This window comes from Quercus lobata, chromosome 12, assembly GCF_001633185.2.
Source record: "Quercus lobata isolate SW786 chromosome 12, ValleyOak3.0 Primary Assembly, whole genome shotgun sequence".
Classification (NCBI taxonomy): Eukaryota; Viridiplantae; Streptophyta; class Magnoliopsida; order Fagales; family Fagaceae; genus Quercus; species Quercus lobata.
Genome location: NC_044915.1, coordinates 11735085 through 11758271, shown reverse-complemented (window position 1 = coordinate 11758271; position 23187 = coordinate 11735085). Strand labels below are relative to the sequence as shown.

Below are 23187 nucleotides of genomic sequence, written 5' to 3'. Positions count from 1 at the left end.
AAGGCCCGGTGATGTGTAAGGCGCTGCTGTTTGTGATGTGAAAATGATAATATTCATATAATTTACAGGACACCTTCTTCCCATGAAATTTGAATATGCTCTTTGTTAATCCGAATAATAAAAACTAACCTCTTGTGCCGTGTGTGTGAATATGCTCTTTGTTTTTTGTTTTTGTTTTTTTTTTTTTAATTTTTTAATTTTTTTATAAATGAAAAGTATAAGAACTTATAATAAACACTTATTCACATTATCTTCTATCTAAATAAGTATAAAGTATATTTAGTTTTTTTTTTTAATCAAAAAAAAAAAAAAGTTACAAATTATTCATTTTTATCCTCTATCTAAATAGTTTAAGGTCAAAATGCAAAAACACCCCTTGAAATTTGGATCAGTTGCAACTAACTCCTAGTGTTTCAATTATTTCTAATTAAACTCAATGAGGTTTCCATATTTGCTAAATTGAATATTTGATCCAAGGACATGGAGAAAGTTGAAATGTACATAAATCAAAACCAAATGTTAAATGATGTTACATTAAAGTCTTTTTACATCAAGAAGTGAAAGTCAGTCAGACTACTGTTGAAGTTGGTACCACTTCCCGCAATTACAATGCTAAGATCGTCACACTAAAAATCAGCAAAAAGGTCCCCACTGTTTCAGATTAGATTACAATAGACTAACAGAAAGGCACAAACTTTGGACTTCGTGGAACAACAAAGTGGAACTGTGGTAGCAAAAATCACATGCACAATAAAAAAGGATTAGTTTGAAGTACCCACGTTTCATTTCCTCTCTCGGCCAATCAATGTTTTAATGGTTCATGTGACAGTGAGAAACACATTCTACTATATAAGAAGAACCTCACATCCACCATGGCTTCTCAGCTAGATCCTTTGAGAATACATACCGGAACCTGGAACTATAAGGCAGCCACTCTATGATCTGAGACGCCTTCTTTCTGGATTTACAATCAATGCATTTCTGTATCGAATCATGTATCTTCTTATCAACATTTTCAGTGAGCCATTTGAGAATATCATCTGAGTTGAGAGATGCTTCCCTTGCATATCTCTCGAGCACCTTTGGTAGAAACACTTTCCTCGACTTCTTCACAACTATATTTGCTTGAAGAAATTCTCTTTTTGCTGCTTCTAATTCTTCTCCAACATTTGATGCCGTGTAGACTTTTAGCTACATAAATTTAACTACCAACTCTTAATCAACCATGAGCGATATCAGATGTCTTTGGAAGCAACAAGGAGCAATGAATTACAATTAGAGCAAATCATAGAAATTACTACACCATGTTTAAGGTTGATAATTTCGAGAATTCCATCACTTAAGTCGGTTTTCAAAATCAGCAGAAATCAGCAAATTTTGGTGAGAAAATCTAGTTCAATAGGTAACTCAAAAATTTGAAAGAGAATTTTTAAGTGAAACTACGTGCTTATGCTCTGCCTTTCTACAAACTTGATAAAAAGACATCTGAAAACAGTTTATTCAAATAATTTTCATGATCCTTATATCAAACTTCCCTTCAAGTTGCTTTTCATGTCACATCAGAAATGTTCTGGTCCATCATGTAGATGAAGACAAAAACTAAACTAATCCTAAGTTTTACAAAGCTAAGAATAGAGCATAAAGTATACATCATCACAATACCAAATAAAATGATTATTTTATCTACAACAACTTTGGCACAATTACCTTTTTACCGTAAGAACTCAAATATATTACAGCTGTACCAATAGTCTTTTAAAAACAATTCAAACTTCATCGAGTAAAAGAGGAGTAATAAAAATGAGAAGTTACCGCAGGATCAGAAAAAGCTCCAGTACAAAGGGCAAAGTAGACAAGGGGTTGGGACTTCAGAAGACCCAATTTTGAACTGAGTTGTCTTTCTTCACCCGACTTTTTTCTCAAGGTAGTGGAAAGGATAGTTTCTAGCCACTGTAAATCATAAAAAATCAGATAAGTTATACATAGGCCTTTAGGCCAAAAAACTTAGAAAAGCTGTTCATATTCACACATTATGTTCACCTTTTCATTCTAGGATTCATTCTGTGAAGGAAAGGAAAAGTTCAAGCAGTAATTCTCGAATACATGCACACACCATAAATTTTAACCATGACTATATTTCTAACATGTCCAAAAAGAAAAAGAGACAGAGAGACAAGCAACAAGTGGCAGGAAGTCGTGAAATAATCCTCAATTAAGCTAGCCAACACCAACAATCATCTGAAAGAGTTAATCACGGTGATATAAGAATAATTTTTTAGATGATGCCACTTGTTAGGTCCATCTACATTTTCCCCCTTTATTGCATATGTATCTTTGCGTGTTCTTAAATGAGATTAAGATGAGTACCCGTCCACTTCGGGGTGTTCGGAAGCAAAATATTGCATGCTCTATAGCATTTGCACTTATGACATGGCCACCAATGTTGTAAGCAGCCTGCACTATACAAATATATCCATCAAAATTTTTTTACATTTCCAAAGATAAAAACAGTAAGATAGGAAAAAATATTATGGTTTCTTCAGAAACAACTGAAAGTCCACAAAAACCTGTATTATGAATCTCCATTTTTCTCAAAATTCTATGCCACAGGTTTTATTTCTTCTCAAACAGTTCAACTTTGCTTGTATGATTTCTCAATCCTATTTTTATACAAAATAAAAATTTTATAAAAAATTTGAAAATTATATCCAAATTAAAATATTTTATTCCAAAGAAATGGGGGAAAAAAGGGTTGTCCCCTTCTTGTAAGTGAGCCGAAGCAGAGTATAGCATGAAAAAGTCAAATTTTGAGAACAAATAAGATTTTGTTAACTTTGGAATAGGAAGAACTGGTGAAACTATTAAAGCATCTTATAACAAACCCCTGGTACAGGCAATGGTAGAGATAAGGCTTGATGGACAAGAAAAAACAAACTACAAATTTGTAGAGTTTCATAGGTTTGCTTAAACTGTCATTGGTTCTCTGCATCCAACAAATTCTTTTGTTCTAGCAGTTTTTCCTATACACCATGAGAATTTAAAAGAATGATTTTTAACAAACAGCAACACGACACAAAGAAGTTCACTACCTTATGAAACAAGGCTAACCTTCTCAAAGAGTTGTTGGGGATTCCGTATGCTAAATATGCCTGCACAAGCCTCAGTGCATGAGAGACAGTAATATGAAGTGCAAATTGGTCAGAGAAAACCAACAGCCAGTACAATTCTTACATGCATAACAAGTGCATTGTACACATTGATCCAAAATGCAGTTTGTGCATCATTTTCCATCTGACTGAAACTCACTCTTTCTAGTTGTTCAATCAAAACTCTGAAGTTAGAAACATCAAGTAGATGTCAAGTCAGTCCTCCTGCATGCGGTTAAACAATAGACGAGATGGCATATGCTATACGTGTGACATACATATGGCAAATAAAGATTTGTAGTGCACATTCTAAAAGGAGTGACCCACCATATGACTCAAAAAGTGTAAACTTATATCAGAAAAGATTGTTCAATATGATCAATTGCTTCATTAAATAACATTATGAAAATGTCGTCCCCTTTATTATGCTCCATCACCACATATTTGGAAAATGATTTCCCCTTACAGGAGATCCAAGATATGAATAAACGTTCAATAGTGTATTTTGTGAAATTATGCCATCAGATGACAGGGCCAAGTCTGATTCCTAAGAAATTTTGCAATGATAACATATGAGGAGCATTAGGTCCAGCTAACTAGGGATGAATCCTTAAATTTTTTCCTACCACAGAAAACATCCACCCCAAATTCAAAGAAATATCATAAACATAGCCCAAACAAGCATGTGGAACACGCTCCAATTCATGCCCCAATGAACACCCCCATGTGCTCAAGATAGAGGACTTGAGTTTGTTTTTACTTTTGTTATTATTGTTAATATTATTGAAAATCATATTAAGGAAGTAACCTGTAGTTGTTCATGGCATAAGAAGCATGAGAAAACTGGCTTTTATCAGTTGATATCCAAGATATTTCAATCATTGATTTGCAAGTCCAATCTCGGTCCTCTCCAGTACCACGTTGCGGCTGTATAACATTCGTGGATGACCTCGACAACAAAGGCGATCGGTTCGTTTCAGTATTTACAGATGCTGCACTACGAAGCCAGCAATATACAGCAGCCATGCACCTAACCATCTCCTCGGATAACTTGCTCGGGCACTGGTAAAGATGATCTTTCAGAGTTCGCAGAACAGATGTTTTATACATGGCTTGAACCTTTTCCCTAACCTGGCAAATAATTGAGAAGAGAAGGTTTGGACAACTATATGGCATTATATGGCTATCACTAACATGAAATGTATTAATTTTACTTGATAACAAGCAAACATAAAAGTGTTTTAGGATGTTCCATAGAATGGAAATCTGGCCATTTTGTCTCTCTATAAATGTTGAAGGCACAAATCTATCTATTAATTAAATAAATAGACACTAAATAGATTCGTTGCAAGAGATTCGAGCCTTCATCAAAATTGGTTATAATGACGTGCTCAGTGAAATCCTAATATGATCCCATACTTGATATGGAATGATTTTACTTTGATGAGTAGGGGGGAAGATCAAGAATGTTTTAGAAAGCCATAAACACAAACAGAATAATTTTCTTAATACTATGATGTCAAAAGACCTATCCAATGAATAACTTCAGTGCTCAGCATGCACAAGCCTGACCTTAGTGATTAATTGATGGCCACACTCACAAGGTGGCATCAACAAGTGATGCACTTTGTTGAATCCCATATTTGAATTCTTTAGGGCCTTGGTCTACTCATTCTATACATTTGTTCATTCATGTGGTTGAAAGAATCCTGGCCATCACCCATTACTACTACCTTTTCTTTTGACAAGTAATCACCCGCTACAACTATGTGTGGGTTTAGATCTACGTTCACGTTCACATTTCCTTGCGCTTGCGCATTTTTAGCCTTTTTTTTTTTTTTTTAAACACCAGCGCCTTCCATGAACAGTGCACCGAGGCATATGAACAGTAAAAAAAGAGTGAACAGTAATTTTTCAACCATTTAAAAATTATTTTGCTACAGTATTTTCAGTTTTTAGCAAAATAAATTGTATCCAAACGGACCCTATATGTACAGGAAAAACAGATACTCAAACATTTGTTACACCAAAGATCTTCAGAAGGTACTTTTTTTTACTAAATAAAGGGGAGACTTTACCCCCCGAAGGTTTCAAACCCAAGCTCACTCCCATGGCAAAGTCAGACATGCCAATTGACTAAGGGATCACTAGCCCTTCTAAAGGTACTTAGATTCATCTCATGATAAAATTATTTTACAGGTCAACTTTCATATCAACGCTTTTTATTTACCCAAAATCACAGCATGAAACCTGATCAAAGCATCAAGCTTGTATTTTCTTTTCCAGAATCCCTTTTTTCAGTCACTAAACATAGTGAAGTATGGAGAATTTCAAAGCTTTGACAGTTACCCAGACTCTTTTTTGTGGGTCCATTGGGGGCCTATTGGAGTAGAAAAGGTTTTTCTTCGAACTAGTTTGGAGAGAAACCTTCCAAACTCCTCCTATATCTTTTTATTAGATGTGAATTTTGAAAATCTAACCATTGGATTGTATGTTTTTATTATATCCTCCATACTTGGAAAATTTCAAGAAGATCAAATATTAATGGCTATGTCATCAATAAAAATTTTAAATTTCAAGTTTTGGTGATTTAAAACTATGTATAAAAAATAAGTTTATTGATTGAATAGTAAATAACATTTTATTTGAACGAGATTTGACATGTGTGTTAAGAACAAAAAGAACATGTATCCAATTATTAAATTTTCAAAATTCACATCCAATAAAAAGATATAAGAGGATTTTGAAAGGTTTCTTTCCAAACTAGTTTGGAGAGAAACCTTGTCCCTTTTGAGGCTTGTGGACCATATACAACTGAGGTGTTACAGAGACTTGGTCACCAAAAAACACTATCCTTAAGAAAAGTTTGAAACTCTGCCAAGTTTATACCTAGTCATAGGTCCCTAGCTGACCTAACAATTGTAGAATAAATTCAAAATTGATTGGAAATTCAGCAGACTAACAAATCTATGACCTTGCATGTCTCTGGTCCTTACAAACAGCAAAAAAGAAGAGGATCATGACCATTTCTGGAAAACCAACTTTTAAAGTTTTTCGAGTAGCCCCAAAGAAGCTTCTTGTCTCCAAAACCACAATGACATAAGACACAGTTCATTCTTTTTATACTAGATCATGACAGAAGTAGTAGGAATCATATAATCTCCATACAACATAACTTTCAAACTCCCTTGATAATTTTTCTAAACTACTAAATATATAAATTAATTAAAAAAATGAATTAGAAAATCAAAGCATTTTCAGAAAAACCCAAGATTTTGAATATAAAATTAATAAGATGTTCTTTTTCTTTTTGTGGACAAGATCAATGATTTCAATTAAGGGAAAAAATAAAGAATACCAAACAAAACTCAAAGTACATTTGCAAAATAAAAAGAAGATAAGTACATATAATACCTTAGTTTGGTCAAAACACATTTTTTCAGTATCGACGTTGTTTTTGCCATTGGACATTGGTGTATGACTAGTCTTATGGCATCTTTTCCATGGGTCATCCAGAGAAACTAGAGCTTGCAAAGGCCGCAAAGGAAACTTTTTTGAGGAACAAAAAGCACTTGAAATGATACTTGGATGTTTCCTGGAACCATGTTTTGTATGGGCTGGGGAAGCCATGCCTGAATTTTGTGCTGAAGGTGGCCGACTAACACTGTCAAAGATGTTCCTGTAGAGAGAAAGAACATGCTGCTCACGGTTTGCAACCTCTTCTTCAAGTAATTCAATTTCAGCAATCAATTCCTTTGTCTGAAAATAGGACAATAATTTTAATTATTAAAAAAAAAAAGGAAAAGAAAAGAAAATAGGTCAATAATTTGCAGGTTATTCTCTATTTACTCACCATATGCGTAGTTAAAAGAATATATTAAGTTAACCACAGAAAAGTATAAAACAGACTTGTGTTATAACAATAACAATAAGTAGATATTGCCAATTTCACAAAATATGTAAGTCTCTTTTTGCCAATTAGTAAGTATTGGGAAAATTTCACAAGCTAGATTCTCCAATATGTAAGCAGGTCAAGGATGGAGTGATATGGAAAACTCACAATTGCATCTAAAAGCACCTCTGAACCCCCAATTGGTAAGGTCAAAACTCTACAGCCTACAAGTTGCGCCCATAGGAAATATGTACATAAAAGAAAAGAGGCAAAGATATGGTTCCAGTTCTACAGCACTGAATTTTATATGTGAGTGCTTTTACAGGAGCTGCATACAAGTACCAGGAACATAATTAAAATGGAAAATAAGTAATCATCAAATGGCATAATTGTATATTTCCTTCAAGTTTTATGGTGGGATGTAATAGCTTAGAACCAGAACTGCTTAGAAATTTATTTTCTTGAAGTATGTTTGACTAATTAAACATTACAATTTTCATCTTGATCATCATCTAGATACATGATGAGTAGGAAACATGGATCAAGCCTTGGTTGTAAAAATTTATAAAAGAAAATACTCCATCAACATACATGTATATCTACAAACAAACACTTATATTGTGTGTGTGTGTGTGTGTGTACACAAAAGTAAAAGAAAAGCAGAAGTTTTTTGAAAATCCAGAAACAGATCTTTGGAATTTAAAGTATAAACCAAAAGTAAAGTTACCTGAGCAGCAAAATGCCTATGTCCAGGAGATAAAGTACTAGAAGCTCGACCCATTGTCCTCTCAAGCATCATGCGCATAGATTTTTCTTGCTGTAATCGCAATTGCAGCTGCTCAATCTGTAAAGCAGCATAGACATTTATAAATGGAACAATAATAATGGTGGGGCAAAAAATTTCTACACAAACAAAACAATTATATTATCTTTAGATTTGTTCATTCAGAACTGCAAATATCATTCATGGAGTATTGTTTTTGTACACACAACTTATCACATAATTCACAAAAATACTGTATATCATGAAGTGTATATACATTTTAAGTAATTGTAAAGTAGTTTTGAACACTGCATATTCTACACAAAGATGGTAATTTTCTTAAAACATATAAAAAATATACACTTGAATACTTCTCCATATTTATAACAGAGAAGTAAAACAAGTTACGATAATTTATTCCACATATATTATTGACTATTCTTAGTGACTAATACAAGGGCCATTGCACATCTAGGGCCAGTTCACACAGATTCATCTCATGATCTCACCCAGATATCAAATTATAGATAGAAGAATTATCCAACCTGACACCTTAATGTAAAAAGAGAAAAAAAACAAAGTCCTGATGCTTACATCTTTTTCCAAGGAGGCCCTGTGATTTGATGATATGTTCTTATTAAAATAGTTGGCATAGTCATGCAGAGGACTTTGTCCCCTAGAAACACTTGCTGAATATGGTAACACCTGTTATATTCATGTTATAAGAACAAAAAAAGGTAATCAATAATTTTATAATCGGTTCACATTCCAGATTATGATATACAGCTTTAGGCTGTGTTCATCTATGATTTTAAGCATGGTCATTGTTTGCCACTAAAAAAAAACCAATATGATTACTAATATAATTAAGATCTGTGATCTCACATATGTTTCATCTTGGTCCTGCTTTACGGAACACAAAACTCCACCTCCTAAAACACTTGCGTTCCTGTCTGAAGCACTGAAAGGAAAAGCCAGAATTTCTGTCAAAATGGGCACGCAACTAAATACAATGATACAAATGTTTAAGAAGAATTAAGAATCAATATATTGGACCATTGTGCACCTTTGGTGTGATGGTTACTCCACAAGTACAAGTTCTTGTGGGGTGGGACGGGGGAGGGGGGGAGAAAGGGCCGAAATTCAAGTCTCTAGGAGAGAACTTCATGTACATATATATTTAGATTAGGCTAGAGTAGAATTCTATCTTTGAGCAAAAAAAAAAAAAAAAAAAGAATCAATATATTCTAATCTACTTAACTTGACACCACTTAATCAGAATTTTTACAGTAATCACACAATTAAAATTTTTTTTTTAACAGAGCAGTCACCTAGGACCATATCATTCGTCAAATCATATGCCAATAGTCACACTTCAGAACCAAGGAATGGAAGCTCACTTAGAAGAAAACACACACACACACACAGGTACTAATTGCAAACACAAACGTGAACTATCTATTTTCCTCAGTATATAAGATGCTTTAAACATTTTCTCTGTTGCCAACAGACTACCTAGAAAGTTTTTTTTTTTTTTTTTTTTATTAAATTTTAATTTCGTATTCAAGTACATGCTCTTCTTATAAGTGGACCACCTAACCATTCCACTACTTAAAATTACAGATTTCTCCCCCACAAAATCTAGATTACTCAAAGCAACATATTCCAAAATGTTCAAAAAATCTATAAGCCTCAACTTTTGCTCAAAGACTCACATACTTAAATAGAATCCATCCATAAGCTAGCCCATGAAAGCCACAAAATATAGACTATATTTAAGATTTTGAGGCAGCATATAATAATAAGAACAATTATACAAGTAAAAATATTCAAATTGGGTATGAAAATATACCTCTTAGAGCGTCTGTGTTGGGAATGAAAAAGTGGAACTCCCCAAGTATCTCCATATGCTCTCTTCCCAACTGCTGCTGTTGCTTCTTCAACAACACTAAAACCACCCATTACTATTTCACAAAATAATCTACCACAAGCTCACATTCTTCTTATATTAAAATAATATCTTTGCACTGCCTCTAAAATGTTTGAAATAAAGTATACCCTATAGAGATCATGTGGTTATATTTTGAAATGGGAGAGAGAGAGAGAGAGAGAGAGTTGTTATTAAATGGGTATGTTTGATTGGAATCATTGGATTGACTGGTTTGAATGTGAAGTTGAAATTGGAATTCTGTTTTTGTTTTTGTTTTTTTTTTTTTTTTTAAAGAGATGGAAGGAACACGAAATGTGAAGTAATGGCCAAGACTTGCTCAGAGACTGTGACAAAGAATCTGTCTGATCTACTTTGAATTGAATTGAATTGAATTTGGTTAGTTTGGGTTGTTGGGAGCATTCAATGTTAGAATTTAAAAATTCGTCTAGTCTCTCTCTCACTCACTCACACACACCACGTTTTGCTTGAATAGTTGGGAAGCGAATTGGAGACCGCTTCAGTGCTTGTATCATTTGTAGTTTGTACGCGTGAACCCGCCATAATTCCCTAAAAACGGTTTTAGGCCCTTCACGCATGTTCAAATTTTCATTTCATTCTTATCAAAAAAAAAAAAAAAAATTTCATTTCATTGGTTGCGTCTTTTTTATTTGAAACATTTGAGGTCAATGTAGGGACAGTCCAGGCAATGCATTTAGGTCCCTGTTTTTTTTTTTTTTTTTTTTTTTTTTTTTTTTTTGAGAATAGCGTCCCAAATTTTATTCATCGTACTATCAAATTTATAGACATATTTTTTTTTGGATTATCTCATAGGCTCATGGATTAATTTGATAAAGCTGGAATACATTTTTCTATTAAAAAAAACTTTCGAATTTTTCAATGGTTATATTTTTATTTTTGCTCTTACTAATTTCTTTATGGTGTACACAAAATTATTCAACCACAGCACTTTTTCTTTTTCTTTTTTTTTTTTTTTTTTTAAATTTTAAGTATAGATGAGATTCGAACCTATAACCATTAATCAAGAATAAAATATTTTACTAAATGCACAATAATGTCTACATTTGACATTTCTAATCAGATTAAAACAATCATTAGTTTTTTTTTTTTTTTTCAAAACAAAGTATTTTTTTTCTTGTGGGATGTGAATTCCTAATAATATCAATACTTTAGAAGAGTCAAATCAAATATAACAATTCAAAGAGGGTTTTTATTATTATTAACAACGATGACTTGCCCCCTCAAAAAAAAAAAAAAAAAACAACGATGACTTTATTAATGTAAGACTAATAAAAACATAGGATAAAATTTAACTCTAATCATGTTTACAGTTATCTTGGTTGGTGGATTCATGTGCCTTGAATTTGTCTGGCTTACGTGCAGTTTGGAATTAATGCTAGCAATTGAAAGACCGATAAATTGGTTATTATTGGTACGTACTATATTAATTATTATGCTGATTTTTGAAAGTATAGATGCATTATTTTATATGGAAAATGATAACAAATGCCTTTAGGGTACTAGTTATTTCTTTCCCTAGCCCTCACATAATTTGTATTTCATTTGCTAAAAAATAACTCCATCCTAGGTATAACTAAGGCAACCCTTTTTAGTTAGAACATCTCCAATAAGTTTGTTAAACTGACTAAAAAGTCCATTTATAACCAATACCCTCAAAATGCCTTGTACAGCAAAGAAGCTAAATTTAAATAATTTGAGTATAAGCTAAAGTGAGCTAACATCTCACTGTAGTTTAAAACTTAAAACAATTTTTTTTTTTTTTAATGTGTGGTGTTAAAAAAAATAGTATTTTAATGTGTTGATAATTGTGATTGTTATTTATTGTGTTGGATATATTATTTTATTGTATTATTTATGTTATTTTAACGTGTTGAATGTTAAATAAAACATTTGACATTGGGTTTATTATAAAGTGTGGTGTTAAAATAGATAAAGTAGTATTTTGAGTTGCTAAAAGTTATACTTTTTAGGTTTCTTATTGTGAATGCTCTTAGACTTCAAATCTTAAAGGTAGGCTTTAAAAGCTAAGCCCCATAGCCTATAGACATGGCAAAACGGGTCAAAATTTTTTAACCCGACCCAACCTGAAAAATACCTTACTCGAACCCGATTTTTTTTACCCGAAGCAAAAACAAGTTAAGTCATGACTTGACTCGTGTTTTTTGCGGGTCAACCCGACCCGACCCATGACTTGACCCAAACTCGAACCATTTTAAATTTTTTTTTTTGTGGTAAAAATAAAATAAAATAAAGACAATTGAGACATTTACATAATTGCATGCAAATTAATTAAAAGATGAATGGTTAAGCATTCTGCTATGAGTAAAAAATTTTAGATATCAAATAGCAAAGTACATGCCAAGATAATTGTTACAATAAAGTTAAAAACATAGATTTAAAATTGTAGATGTGCGCGCTGGAAATGAAATTATTGGGTCTAACTTCACTTGGGCTCACAACTTATTTATGAGGTGGGTTTGTGGATTTCCTACTTTGGGTCGCTCTCGACACAGAGACTCAAAGTAATTTTCCTTCTCTCTCTCTCTCTCTCTTGTTTTTTTCTTTTTCTCCCTCTGATTTTTCGACCCCCTTTTCTTCCCCAACTTCTACTATTTATAGATCTAAGTTAGTGGGAAGGTCATGATTACTGCCATTGTTAGTGTAATCAAAGGTCCAATATTATTTTTTATAAGTGTGTGTTTAGGTGAGAGTGGAATGCTGAGATTATGGCTTTGGAACTTGGTTCCAACTTAGATTAATATGCTCGGTCGTGATGTTTCCTGAACTGCCGAGCACCCTATGGTACGTCTGGACAAGACTTCCTTACTTGTTCGGCAAATTTATGCCGAGCATCGATTAGGGGTTGAGGTTCAAAACTCGTAGTTTGTGAAGGTAGTTTCAAGCAGAATTTAAAGTAATGGGGACGTGCCATTGGGCCTGAACCTAGGGCCCAATTGGGTCTGGGAACCTCGGTGCCGTACAGTAGATATGTGTGAGAAACATTTACAAGTGTGAAAATTGTGAAGCCAAAGTATCAAATTAGCATAAATTATGAATGCTTAGACCTATATTTAAACAATTTATATCCAAAATAAATGACTTTTCAAAATAAACTATGATATTTCCTAGAGTGTGTGTTACTTAACAATGATATAATATTCATAAAAGAGACACTGTATAAATAAGTAAACAATCAAACTTTAATGTATATCTCAAATTGAAATAGAATGCCTACTACAATTGATAATAAATTATAAAATTAATTTTCAAGATTGTAAATTTCTTATATATTTTTTTTATTCTTTATCAAATGAGTTATCCAATAAGTCATTTGTAATTTGGTTTATATTTTGGGATGTTGATATTATGTAAAAATAAAACTTGTGAATTTGTTTTATTTGTCTTTGTGTTATTTTGTTTTAGATAGCAATGTTAGGATTTGTATAATTTTAAAATTATTGAATAAGTATTAATAACTCATTTGGAAAATACAAGTCAACTCGTCTCGACTTGCAACCCGATTGCTCCGAACCCGTTTTTAACCTGCTTGAAATAACCATTTTTGTACCCGCAACTCATTTGACCCGCAACCCGATTGACCCGACCCAACCTGCCCGTTTTGCCATGTCTAAGCGTAATGATTAAATAATAAATATTAATGCATTCAAGTCACGTTGCATTAATGCATTCATTCCTAATAATTAAATAATAAATATTCTTCTTAAAATAATAATAATAAATATGAGTTAGAGTTTTGAGTGATGAGAATTGAATTTTGAGAACTGAGTTTTGAGTGATGCTCAAACCAAACAGGCCCTTAATAACTCTTGTAAGGGCACTATCAAACCCTCAGCCTAAAAAACGTGAGTGATGGCCCAACAAGCCCACAATAATAGATTTGTAAGAAAGTGAATTTTACAGGTGAAGACTAAGTGAATCAAGTATGAGCCACAGTAGATTGGTTTAGTGCTAGAATAATTGAGAAATATACTTTGAAGAGAAAAACACTCCTTGATCAAATTTGAGGAAGATCAGTTCATATATTTATTCCAACTGTTTCTAAGTACAAAGAGTTCTTTCCATGTCTTTTTTTACAGATTAGATGCCCCCTCCTTCATGGAGCCCCCCCCTTATATAGTCTTTCCCTCTCCTTTCATCCTAGCCTTCCACTTGTTGATTAGGTAGACAATCTCTTGGATGCTTGTTCCATCAAAACCTGCCTGAATCCTTTGTGTGTAGCTATAAGGTTGAATATCACTGTTTAGACATCACTTCCACATAAATGCAGCCAGTTGGTTAGGTGCAGAGCATTTAATGTTGTGGTAGCAGCCTTCCTCTCAAATATTTCTTAGTTCATTGTTGACTCCTCTCTCTCTGAAGTTTATCTTCCAAAGCATGGTTGCCTCTTGCACGGTATTTGCTGGGTGGTTCGGCTCTAGACTCTCACATCGCTTCCCGAGAAAGTTTGGTTCCCCGGGAGACATCACTTGTTCGTTGTCATCGGCCCTTGTCCTCGGCCCATCAACCCACTTGCCCTTCTTACTGCTTGACCATCCTCGGGCTCCTTTGCATCTTTAGGCATGGCCCACAGCCCAATACTTCTACTTAGTTCTTTTATCCCCACAACTCTAAACATTATTCTCTTGTTAGAAAATAAATTAATCCGTACACTCAGTCTAGCTACTTTACCTTTCTTGGACTCCATGGTTGATCTAATCTATCATCTACTGGCTAATAAGCAAGGTCCGAATGAGGAGGTTAAGCAGATACGGCTTGAAGAAGTCTCAGTGTCCTATTGCATATCAAAGTCTTAAATTCGGTGTAATTGTGTTTATGATAACTTGATGTATCTTATTGAGTAATACAATTTATACCAAGTTTTCAATCAAAAAAAGGTGAGTGACGTGAGTCTCATGCCGAACCCACAAGCATAACCTATTTTATTCTGATAAATACAATATTATTTCTGTAAGGACGCGATTCGTGGCGGACCGTAACAGTGTCGAGTTCGCACGTGAAAAGGCCCCTAACAACATCATTTGTAGAGCGTGGGTTTGGAAGGCTAGGCCTTGATCGATAGGCGGTGGGTTTTTCGCGGTGTTCGTACCAGTTTAAGTTTTCCTACACCCCTGGAGTCTTTCTCCTGGAGGTGGGCTGGGAGGCTCTGGTTTTTGGCCATTTTTCCCAACCCCCCTCTTTAGGTTACTTATTTTTCCTTTTATACTCGCCTGCGTCCACTGTCCTTCGCCCACGTATAGGGTCAACCTTTCCAAAATTGATACTTGTCCCATCAGCCCATATTCAAAGTCGTTGGGGGTGGTTGTAAAAGCCAAAGATTGCGGCTCTGTCAGGTTCAGAGCATTGAATGGCAGTGAGAGCAGCTTTCCCTGGATATTTTAGATCTTTCGTCCTGATTTCGGTCCTATACCGTTTTTACCCTTCCTTCAGGGGGGGGACTTTGGGTCTGCCGAGGACTGAGCCGTCCTCGGCGATATCCACAGGCTATTTTGTCGAGCTTGGGCCATAGCCCTCCTCGACTTGGGCCTTCGGATTTTCCCCAGGTAGATGGGCCTGGCCCGTAAATCATTTGGGCCCCACAATTTCAAACAAAATTCGTCTTACACCTAGGTCACTTAGGTTATGGCCTAAGAACCCCTATTAGAGATAAGGCCCCCAAATTAGAGGGTAATAAATGATTTTTTATCTATATTTTAAAAAAAATGTGAGTTGTATATTTTTCTTCCACTTTTAGGAAAACCTAAAAATTGAGTAATGCTAGGAATAATAGAAATTTTATTACATACGTCTTAAAAATTGTTGTTACTTGACTAAGCGCAATAAGTAATTCAAATACTTTTTTTTTTTTTATTATCATTGAAGTGCCACCAATCACATTAATTTCCATGTTAGTTTGTAAGTTGTTTGTAGTAAAATTTGTAAAATTTTAGTATTTTCCTAGAAAATGTATAGATTAATAGAAATCCAACCAGATCACTTAAGTGAATGAAAATGCAAAAGCTACTATAAAAAAAAACACTTACAAAATTTTTTTATTGCAAAAAACTTACAAACTTATGTGGTAAGAATATGATTAGTGTCACTTAAACAATATAATAAATGAATGTTTGAATACATTTTTCTTGAATGATGACACATTAGTTTGTACTTTGTACGACCTATGTAGTAAAATTTGTCATATCACTAGCATCACTAAGTGAGTTAGTCATACTAAAAAGTAAAAATAATGGATTTCAAATAAAAATATATATAATATAATACATTAACTAAATTAATGGTTGATAATCTAAATATTATTTAAGTGATGTAAAAATATAAAAAGGCTCATTTGAAAATTTTGCCTTAGGTCTCAAATTATATTGAGCCATCCTAATTTCAAAACTATGGCGTCCACTCCATCATGGCTATTCTTTATTATCAAGCTAAAGCACTAGTTGGTTTTTGGAATATATATGTGGGAATTGAAGAAGAAAGTTGTATAGATCACTTTTTTATGTAAAATGAAAGTTTACTATACGGAGTGCATTATATAATTTCACAGATTAAGATCTTTTAAAACTTGTAGGATAATTTCACAATGAAATTCTTAAATTCCTATACATCTATTATGAATAAGTGAGTTGGATTTTATCACATCATCAACATTTAAATAAATATTAATTAGTATAAAAAAATTATAATACTACATAAAATGTTACAACTTCTGTCACAAACGTCCATGTGACAAATTATGAGTGGTCAAGAAAAAATGACAAGTTTTGTGAAAATAACAAGTAACCAATTACAATCTGATGCATAAAATAGTTGTGTCATTTTATGTGGCATTATAACTCCTCTTTTAGTATCTATTTAAATTTCTAACGATACGTAAGATTCAACCCATTCACGCATTTCAAATTGTAATGTTCGCGGGAAAACATGTAACTCTAATCTAGAGGTAATGTGCAAAACAGCAATGCAAAAGAATTGTATATAGTTAGTTAGGCAAAGTTTGAAACAATAAAGGAAAGTAGCATCTCGAGTTTTAGAAACTCGAGATCCATTTTAGAAAAACCCCACATAGATCTCGAGTCTTTAAGACTTGAGTTTTATGCGAAAAAAATTTCACCTATAGTGGCGTTTTTAAGCCTTTCAGTGACGTTTTAAAGCCCTATAGCGGCGTTTTTCTGGAAATTTTTTTTTCATAAGTACAGATTTATGGAGTCCTATAGTGGCATTTTTAATCCCTATAGTGACGTTTTATAGACCTATAGCGGCGTTTTTATTCACTTTATGGAAATCGAGTCTTTAAAACTCGATTTTCAGCTTAATTTTTTTCCGCTTTCAACTAATCCACTTACAAATCGAGACTTAAAAACTCGATTTTTATCTTGGAACTCGAGTTTTAGACACTCGAGATGCTAGTTTTCAATATTGTTTTGAAACATGATAATTAACTAAATTTTTTAATATTTATTGTTATTTACAAAAAAAATTCCTCTAATCTATATGCCTGTCTTTGTATTCTTTTGAGTTGGCCCACTACTACCAGGTTCTTTTTTTTTTTTTTTGAGAAAAAACTACTGTTCAGCATCATTGGAGACAAGGAATAGATTTTTTAATTAACAATATGTCGTAAGACTCAACAATATCAACAACCAATATTGTTAGAGCTTTCTCTCGAAAAAAATAATAATAATATTGTTAGAGCTATTTTGATATTATTGTAGGAAGTAGGGTTTTTGTCATAAAGAGATTTAACTGAAAAATGCTGTAAAGTTATTACTCCATTTGGTAATCACATTGATTATTAGCTTTTAGGTATAAAAAAAATCACAAAAAATACATAATAAAAGCGTTTTTCATAGATAAATCCAAAATAGTGTATTGGGCCTTGGGCCTTGTCCGAGGACATAGATAAATCCGAGAAGGAATGAATAGTTACTAAGGAGTTCCTAGTTAAAGTCTCATAAGTGGGGGATGAATGGAAGGATATCCGAGGATGAATACCTCTTCGGATACAACGAATGTAGTCCAAGTATGTACTAAATGTGCCCTATGAACGTATGAGAAGGAAGGAAACTCAATATATCTAAGGAAAAGCTGTTACCATCGCATTAAATGAATTGCAGCTACTTTTCTGGCCGCATTTATGTGGAGAAGACTTCTGAACAGTGCTGCCTTGGCTACCACAACTCACAGAAGGCTGAAAGGGGTATCTGATGGGACGGGTACTCAAGTAGGGACTCAGATGATTAACAAGTGTAAGATCAAGATAATCCAAAAGAAGCTATATAATGTGAGAGACCCTCCATGAGAAGGGGATCGGAAAAGGAGGGAGAAAAAAATAGTAAAACAATCTAAATCATTCTGATATTCTAAAGTGATCATTATATCCAGATTTAACCTCCTCAGGCTGAAAGTTTATTGATATCAGCATCTTTTATTTGTGTTTGAACGTTATGCAATTCAATACTAGCCGTTGTCTAATTCATTAGAATTTAGTTCTTTGACCAATTCTCTATAAATTCATTGTATTAGGCTCATTGGATCAAGAATCCATACATTTTGGGCTTGGGCCTCAAACTGTACCCTACAATTATTATTAACATTATTATTATTATTAGGAGTGAGATATTACAAATTAGGGTTATGCTAACAAGTGTCCTTAGGGTAATGGTTAACAATCTATTTTAGGAAAGTTTTGACACAACTTTTATGGGAAATGAAAAAAACTGTCAAAACGTTAATTGTTTTTTTTTTTTTTTCTTTTTTCATAAAAACTTTCTTTAAATAGATTATTAATCATTGTCTTAAGGACATCCGTTAGCATTTCCCAACAAATTATACTAAATAGAGCTTACAAATTGATGTGTCACTAATTACAAAAAAACAAATTCAAACACTCATTTATTAGGTAATTAAAAGTCCACCAATCATGCTTATCGTCACCTTAGTTTGTACTTTATATAGTAAAATTTGTAATAATTTTAATATTGTCTTGTTATCTCACTCTCTTATAAAATGGATATGAATTGGATGTCATAACATAAAGTTGGAAATTTCAAATTTAGATTAAAGTCATTTTCCAACTTTAAGGGGGTTTTTAGAACTCTTTAAAATTGTATTCCATATCATATGATTGGATGACAGAACATAATTAAAATCACTAGGAAAGGAGAATCATTGGTGTCTGCCTGTCTGGTGAATCAGTTAAATCATAAGATCCTACGATTCAACACTAATTCTGATATTTTAGTTAACAATAGCACTAATGTAATTTAATGTTGTAGGGTATACACATGTGAATAGAAGCAGTGCCAACTTGATACAATTTGAGCCTTGAAGTGATATTTGCTTAAAATAACACTATTATTAGAGGTGGCAATTCATGTTCGCATGTCAGGTTGAGTTGTGAGTATTATGTTATATGGATTAAACTGGTAACCCATCATGACACATTTAACTTGTTTAATTAGTAGATCATATTAGGGTCGACACAAATGACCTGTTTATTAATAGGTCACAACGAACCTAAATAACCTGTTTAATTAATAAGTCATAGTTAACCCGAATAACTTGTTATCAATTTCCATATATCTAAAATTATAGTACAACCATAAATCAAGTAATAAACATTCAAATAATAACAAAAGCAAATAATTCTTTCCTTCCTTCAAAATAGAATTACTAGTCCAAAAGGTTCCAACCTCGATACTATCAAATTCAATAATATGTCAAAGTTCCATAATAATAAATAAATAAATAACCAAAATTATTACAAAGCATCCAAGTGCCATATCAAAAACTAAAAGACATCTCCAAGCCTAATACTCTACTTTGAAAGTGCTATAAGCCTGTTCTAATACTAATAAATATAAGCCAATGATTTATTTTTCTACTAATAAACAGTCACATTCCATCTATAATCCAATGATTTACTGGTAATGAACTTTTAGTGTCTAACAAGTCTGCCAAACAATAACATCTATAAACTATTATATTCCGAATATGCATGAATATGTTTTATATAATATTGGTCAACCATACCACCATGCATCATTCAACTCAATTTATTCCATTTAAATTCTCTAAAATATGGTGCATGGGACGGCCAGGGATTTGAGGGGAAGAGAGAGTAGGGGGTTGAGAGACATGGAACAATTAGGATTTTAATTTTAAATAGCATAGAATCTATAGATGAAAGAGGAGCGAGAGTTTAGAGGAGAATAAAAAGAGTCATAGAGTAATGTTGTGAAATTTTAAAGTACTTGCAAGTGTATGAACCATACCGAAATATAAGTTGAAAAGAACGAGGTCGAACCCATAGGGACTTGTATAAACGTAGGAAAATTAATTAAATCTTAACCAAATTAATCCTAATCTAAGCTTAATAAAAATTGGTTGTTTTGAAATTAAATAAAGCTAAACAAATAATTAAAAACAAAGCAAAGATGTGATATAAAGCAATAAAGAGATATAACAATCTAGAAAAATGAATTAAGGTTTTGGAATCCGCATTATTAATTCATATCAGCATTGTGGGAGGTCTGAGGACTGAAGAGGACTAGAACACAGTGTATCCTGCATAATCCCACCCGAAGAAGCATATTAGCTCTGAGGACTTTGCTGACCCGAAGATGAGAGAGAAGACGGTGTAGCTAGTGTCTCATGAAAGTCCAAGGAGAAGAGCAAGGATCATAATAGGGGTGAAGATGGTGGGAGGAAGCTTCCTAAAAAGGTATACCTCCCCCCTCTGCATTGAACGCCTAGCACCAATCTTATCAGCTGCATTTAATGAGTAAATGACCCCTAAATAGTAACTTCACACCTAGCAACCATTTCCACTACCTTTAATAGAGTGTTGATGGGACAAGTATCCTTGGAAACGCCTGGAAGCATACAAATGGAGGGCTAGGATACAAAGAAGAGGGATATAAAAGAAGTGGACTCTCCCAAAAATGAAGGGCGGACATCCTTGTTCTAAAAAGAGAAAAAAGAGAAAGTGAACGGTTCTTTATCTAGTGTAGAATTCAAACTCTATATATAAGAAACTAATCCTCGAACCTGCCTGAGGAGAACTGTTTTTTCTCATTGTCTACTTGTGTTATTCCTTTCTATTATCCTAGCCTCTTCGGTCTTTGACTTGAATTCAAATTAGAACTGCACTTGAATTGTTTGCTCACTCTCTAAAGAAATTCTATTGTTGGGCTTGAATCTAAAGGACAAGGAAACACTATTCTAAGTGGGCTTGAGCTTTTATTTTTTGAGTACTTACAAGCATATATTCATGATCATTAATTTTTCCCAACCATTGCATTATAATCTAAAAATCAATCTTGCTATCATAGAAAATATTATCATTAAAACTTATGTTTAAAAATCTAAAGCATACTCCCTCGCTTCCTAGGTATAGAATCAAATCATCAATTGTATTCGTAACCAAACATATCACAAAAGATATTCAATTTTAAAATCAAACAATTATAAAACCAAGCATTTGATTAATTGAGATAAATCCAAAATCATGAGAAAAACATGATTGAACTTATATTAAGAATCCTGTCTCAGTTAATTGTAATGAAGTAAGAACAATTTAAATCATTAAAGAACAACTATTGTGGGAAAAATCAAATCACATAAATAATATTGATAATCTTTAACAAGGTTTCATCCTCAACCTTAATTGAAAATTTAGCTACTCATGGTAATTGAAATAAAACACACAAAATAAATATTGAACATTAAACTAGAAAATTAAACTGCTAACTAGAATGAAAGAGAAAAGTTACAATGCTAGCATAGAGAAAGGGTGAAGAAAAAGCCACATGTGGCATTGCCCTTTTGCTCCTACATTTTAGCCTTCGCTGTTCCCTGTTTCTGCTCTCTTCTCGCCTGTGTTTTAGCTTCCTTCTCTGGTCGCCCCTCTGTTTCTATTTCCCACTATTTATACTTACATTCACCTATGTGGCTGAGACCTAAAAGCTTCTTATTAAAACCAACGTGGCCCAAGTACTCCTAGGTAGATCTTTTGGTGAACAAATCAAGAGGCCCATGCAAATTTCCAAAGCCCACCTTGTTGGACTTGCCAGCCTGTGCTTGTGTAAGTCATTCTTGGACTGCTTTTATGATGTAGGACACGATTTACTATTTAATTATTGTAATTTATTATTTTTGGTATTTTTATGTAAAAAAACGTTATTTTAGGTTTAGGTGATTTATTTTCTTATTTTTAGGTGCTTTTAATGTTTTTTAGGTCAAATTTGGTTATTGTTAGGGTTAAGTATTAATTGGGAGTTATTTTAGAATATATTTTCTTGTTTGTCAAGTTTTATGGAGCCATTAAATAGACTCCTAAGTCTGTACACGTTTTTTTTAACAATTATTCAATCAATAAAATTTAGACTTTTGTCTTTCAATTTTCTGGTGGATTCCAGACCCTTTCTCCTTGTGGATTCAAAGAACCCTCATGGATTTGAGGTTATTTTTAGAAGCAAATGTGTTTTGTTTTTTGTTTTCTAAAGGTAGACGTGTTTTGCTTTTTGACGCTTTTGCATCTCGCATCAGTTGGTATCAGAGCCTTGACTTATCAAGTATTATGTGACGTACAACTTAGCAAGTATTATGTGTCGTACAACTAACACTCACAAATATCTTTGTTAGGATGCTGTCGTTGGATCATAGAAACAATAGGGAAAACTGTTGCAGAGACATAACTCACAGGTAACCTATTGGTAAGCAAATTTCATATAGACCTTATGTTGAGGTCCAAAATGTTACAAGTGTTGAAATCCAAAATTAATGGGCCCTCAAGGATAGGAAAGGCCCAATTCTTGAGCCAAGGCCCATTTAAAATGGGTAAAGGAAAGCCCAAGCTCATGAACAGGTAAGCCTTAGGCCTTAGAGAAGGAAGAAAATGGAGAGGAAGTTTGGCAAAGCCTCTATGAGAAGAATTCCTAAGGAGCCTAGAAAGAGACTAGACCAGGATACCTAGAAGCTGCTAGAACTAAGGGGGGGATCATTGGGAAATGCAGGAAAGAATCAGCTGGGAGTTAAATAGCTCAAAGAAACATACTCATGGACACAAGGAACGAAGAGAGACATGTCCCATTAGCTGCTTGCAACTCACAAGAAAAAGCTTTGGAAACAGATGATGACTTAGGAACTAGCACCTGATGAAGGGAAGCCTGGTACCTCGAGAAGAGTAGCAAGGTGAACCATAAAGGAAGGTGGCTGGAGATCTTTTAGCTTGACAGGGGGGGAATTTGCCTATTTAGAGAAAAAAGACAAAGGCTGAGGCAACCAAAAGGGGTTCTGAAAAAGCCTTTCTAGAATCCTTGGTAAAAGAGATTAAAAGTTAGCTCCCAAGACCCCCCAAAAGAGGAAGGTCAGCTGGGGACTTTTGGAAGGGAAAACTCAA

General features: G+C 33.5%; 1 protein-coding gene across 2 annotated transcripts; it reads right to left on the bottom strand.

Moving 5' to 3' along the window:
- Positions 1 to 481: 481 nt before the first annotated feature.
- Positions 482 to 10194, bottom strand: LOC115971173. 2 transcript variants are annotated; one of them, XM_031090910.1, is made up of 11 exons: positions 9654 to 10187; positions 8687 to 8762; positions 8396 to 8506; positions 7766 to 7882; positions 6561 to 6905; positions 3955 to 4277; positions 3232 to 3331; positions 3090 to 3149; positions 2368 to 2454; positions 1813 to 1950; positions 482 to 1191 (listed from the first exon to the last, which is right to left on the bottom strand). In XM_031090910.1, the coding sequence occupies exons 1-11, from the start codon at positions 9761 to 9763 to the stop codon at positions 862 to 864; spliced, it is 1797 nt and encodes a 598-aa protein (XP_030946770.1). In that variant the 5' UTR covers positions 9764 to 10187; the 3' UTR covers positions 482 to 861. The 2 variants fall into 2 exon arrangements, with proteins under 2 accessions (XP_030946770.1, XP_030946771.1); XM_031090911.1 differs by having other exon boundaries at positions 1078 to 1205; positions 9654 to 10194.
- Positions 10195 to 23187: the final 12993 nt, after the last annotated feature.

Bases quoted from the DNA above. Each gene is read 5' to 3' on its own strand.
- LOC115971173 (XM_031090910.1), bottom strand. From the start codon at position 9,763: ATGGGTGGTTTTAGTGTTGTTGAAGAAGCAACAGCAGCAGTTGGGAAG. The intron at 7,883-8,395 runs GTAAGCATCAGG...GCTGCTTTACAG, and splicing joins GGGCCTCCTTGGAAAAAGAT to ATTGAGCAGCTGCAATTGCG. The intron at 2,455-3,089 runs GTAGTGAACTTC...TGTATAGTGCAG, and splicing joins GGTTAGCCTTGTTTCATAAG to GCTGCTTACAACATTGGTGG.